General features: G+C 54.3%; 1 protein-coding gene across 1 annotated transcript; it reads right to left on the bottom strand.

The window, feature by feature from the left end:
• Positions 1-391: 391 nt before the first annotated feature.
• Positions 392-2,129, bottom strand: LOC132650110 (EKC/KEOPS complex subunit LAGE3-like). The gene is made up of 4 exons (XM_060375382.1): positions 1,913-2,129; positions 1,702-1,807; positions 1,250-1,378; positions 392-685 (listed from the first exon to the last, which is right to left on the bottom strand). The coding sequence occupies exons 1-4, from the start codon at positions 2,127-2,129 to the stop codon at positions 541-543; spliced, it is 597 nt and encodes a 198-aa protein (XP_060231365.1). The 3' UTR covers positions 392-540.
• Between the last annotated feature and the right edge of the window lie 488 nt (positions 2,130-2,617).

Below are 2,617 nucleotides of genomic sequence, written 5' to 3'. Positions count from 1 at the left end.
CCCAGATTTGATACACGGGCATGGTGAAACACACCTTAATCCCAAAACTCCGGAGGTAGAGACAGGTGGATCTTTGTGAGTTCAAGGGTAGCCTGTTCTAAAAAGAAAGTCCAAGACACCCAGGGCTCTGTTACAAAGTTAAACCCAGTCTCGAATGACACCGCCCCCACCAAAATCAACTCAAATAAATTCTCTAAGACTATAATTAAGTAATTAAAATTTTCGTACGTTTCCTAAATTGTCTTAAATTATTTTGGACTACTCAAACATTTAAATTCCACAACTTCTTCTCCAGAGAAGCACACGGATGAGGAAACCTGTACGTTTCTACCACAGTCAAAAGTAAAATCAGATGAAAAATTTTGAAAAAAAATTTTTTTTATTTCATTCAGTAACATTTAAACCGTCATTCCTTCAGCAACTGTGAAACAATCCAACCAACTGACTGATATGGTTTACTTAGCAATAAGATGCTACGTTCAAAACAACAAGTTAATCAAAACACAAAACGCGCTGACTTTTCTTGTATCTGGTAAGATGTTAGGGTTCACGGAATCTTCTCTGTCCCCGTCTGATAACAGCCACGAACTCCAGGCGCTGAATGTTTCTCATCACCAGGGAGAGCTGGTCGAGGAAAGTGTTGATGGAAATTCGGAAGAGGACAGGGTCTTCAGTATTCCACCTACTAAATGAGAGAGAGACACCATCAGGGCAGTGATGACGGATCTGTTCGGGTCCACCACACCGTGCCTTCCCTGCTTACATTAAATCCACCCAGGACTCCATTAGGAAACCCCCACAGTTGAATTCATGTCAGAAATAGTCCCTGTTCCCCTTATTAGAGAACCCATTTGGACACTGAGCTACCATGGGCTATATCCGAGCAGGGGTTGAACTCAACGGTGAGCTCTTCGACCCCCACCCCCACCCCAAGGGAGGAGCAGCCCTGCTAGGCCACAGAAGAGGACATTACAGCCAGTCCTGATGAGACCTGACCTGATAAGCTAGGGTCAGATGGAAGGGGAGGGGGACCTCCCCATCAGTGGACTTGGAAAGGGGCAGGGAGATGAGGGAGGGAGAGTGGGGTTGGGAGGGAAGGAGGGAGGGGGCTATGGCTGGGATACAAAGTAAATAACCTGTGATTAATATAAAAATTAAATATATTTAAAAAAAAAAAAGGAAAGCCCCACAGTGCACACCACCTCCCAGCCTTGAGGCCACCCCCACCCCAGACTTTTGGAAAACTCACACAGCCAGGACACTGTCGTTCACGGTGTACTCCTGTGGAAGCACCACTTGCTGGTGACGGGCATTGGAGACCAGGGACCTGCGGGCCATGTCTGCCTCCACCGCAGACCTGAAAGGCACTGTTACAGAGCTGGGAGGAGATAAGGTTAAGGCACCGACCACTGCTTACCTTATTTTTGCCTGCCTAGGCCTGTCTGGCAATGAGCCCTCCTGCCACCCGAGCCCAGGCACCTCCCACCTCCTCAGCGGTTCTGGTCTTCTTCTGTATCCCTCAGCCCTCTCAAACAGGGAGTCTCCGTGTCCTGCCACGATGTCAACTCTTGTGCCTGACTGCCCGCTCCGCACCTGCCCGTCCTTTCCCTAGTCAGACCTGCACCATTCCCCCAAAGCCTTCCATGGAAGTTTTAGCCATTTTCCCATGGACCCTGCCAAGGGTCTCTTACGAAAGGATACAACTCCAGGAGTCGACTCGCACTTGCTGGTGTAGTATCACCGCTGGGTCCAGGGAGAAGCAGCCCCTGCTCGCCGAGGGGGATGACTGCTGCCTCTTCAGCCGCTTCTCTGGGCCCTGCAGGGGCCGCTGGGCTGGGGCTGCCTGGAGCAGCCGGGCTCCCGGGGGCAGCCGGACTCTCGGGGGCAGCCGGGCTCCCGGGGGCAGCCGGACTCCCGGGGGCAGCCGGGCTACCAGGAGCAGCCGGGCTCCCGGGGGCAGCCAGGCCACTGGAATCCTGTGGGCCGCCCTGAGGGAAGTTGCCATGGTCACCTTCAGTTGCCAGAGTTTGGGCGCTGGTCTGGGCATCGGCAGCTTGAGGACGACGCTGGCCGTCGTGGTCTTCTTCAACCCCTGCTCTCCCCTCGAGGCTCTCCTCCGGCTCCTGCATGACTACTCTGGCTCCCCTACAGTGCTGCCAAACCCCGCCACTAACAAAGCTGCACAGCTCTTAACTCTGCTAAGGAAAGAAAGTTCTGGAGAAGCGCAGGGGGTTTAAACGGCACGAGAGGTCCACTGCGCATGTACAGACAAGATCTCGCGAGGCTTGGTTCCCGCCAAAGGAGCGACGTGTCAGGACTGTCTCGCGGAAGGGGGGGGGCGGGGGGGGGCGGCAGGAGGCTGGGGCGAGGGGGGCTACGGAAAGCAGGGTGGCTCCGAGAGCCGGAAACGTACTGTTGTTTCACACAGCTCCTTCCCAGGGGCTTGTACTATCGGGACCCTTCGATATAGGGTTCCTAAAGCTGCCCCACCCACCAGTGGCACTAACCTAAGGAGCGTGGGGCTTCGGGATGCTCAGCCTGGCAGCGGGAGTGGGTGCCCTGGCAGCAGCAGTGGGTGCGTGGTGCTACCTGGGTACTCAGAGAACCTGCGCAAGCT

This window comes from Meriones unguiculatus, chromosome X (genome assembly GCF_030254825.1).
Source record: "Meriones unguiculatus strain TT.TT164.6M chromosome X, Bangor_MerUng_6.1, whole genome shotgun sequence".
NCBI lineage: Eukaryota > Metazoa > Chordata > Mammalia > Rodentia > Muridae > Meriones > Meriones unguiculatus.
Note: the sequence above shows the minus strand (reverse complement) of the source record. Positions and strands in the feature narration are given on the sequence as shown.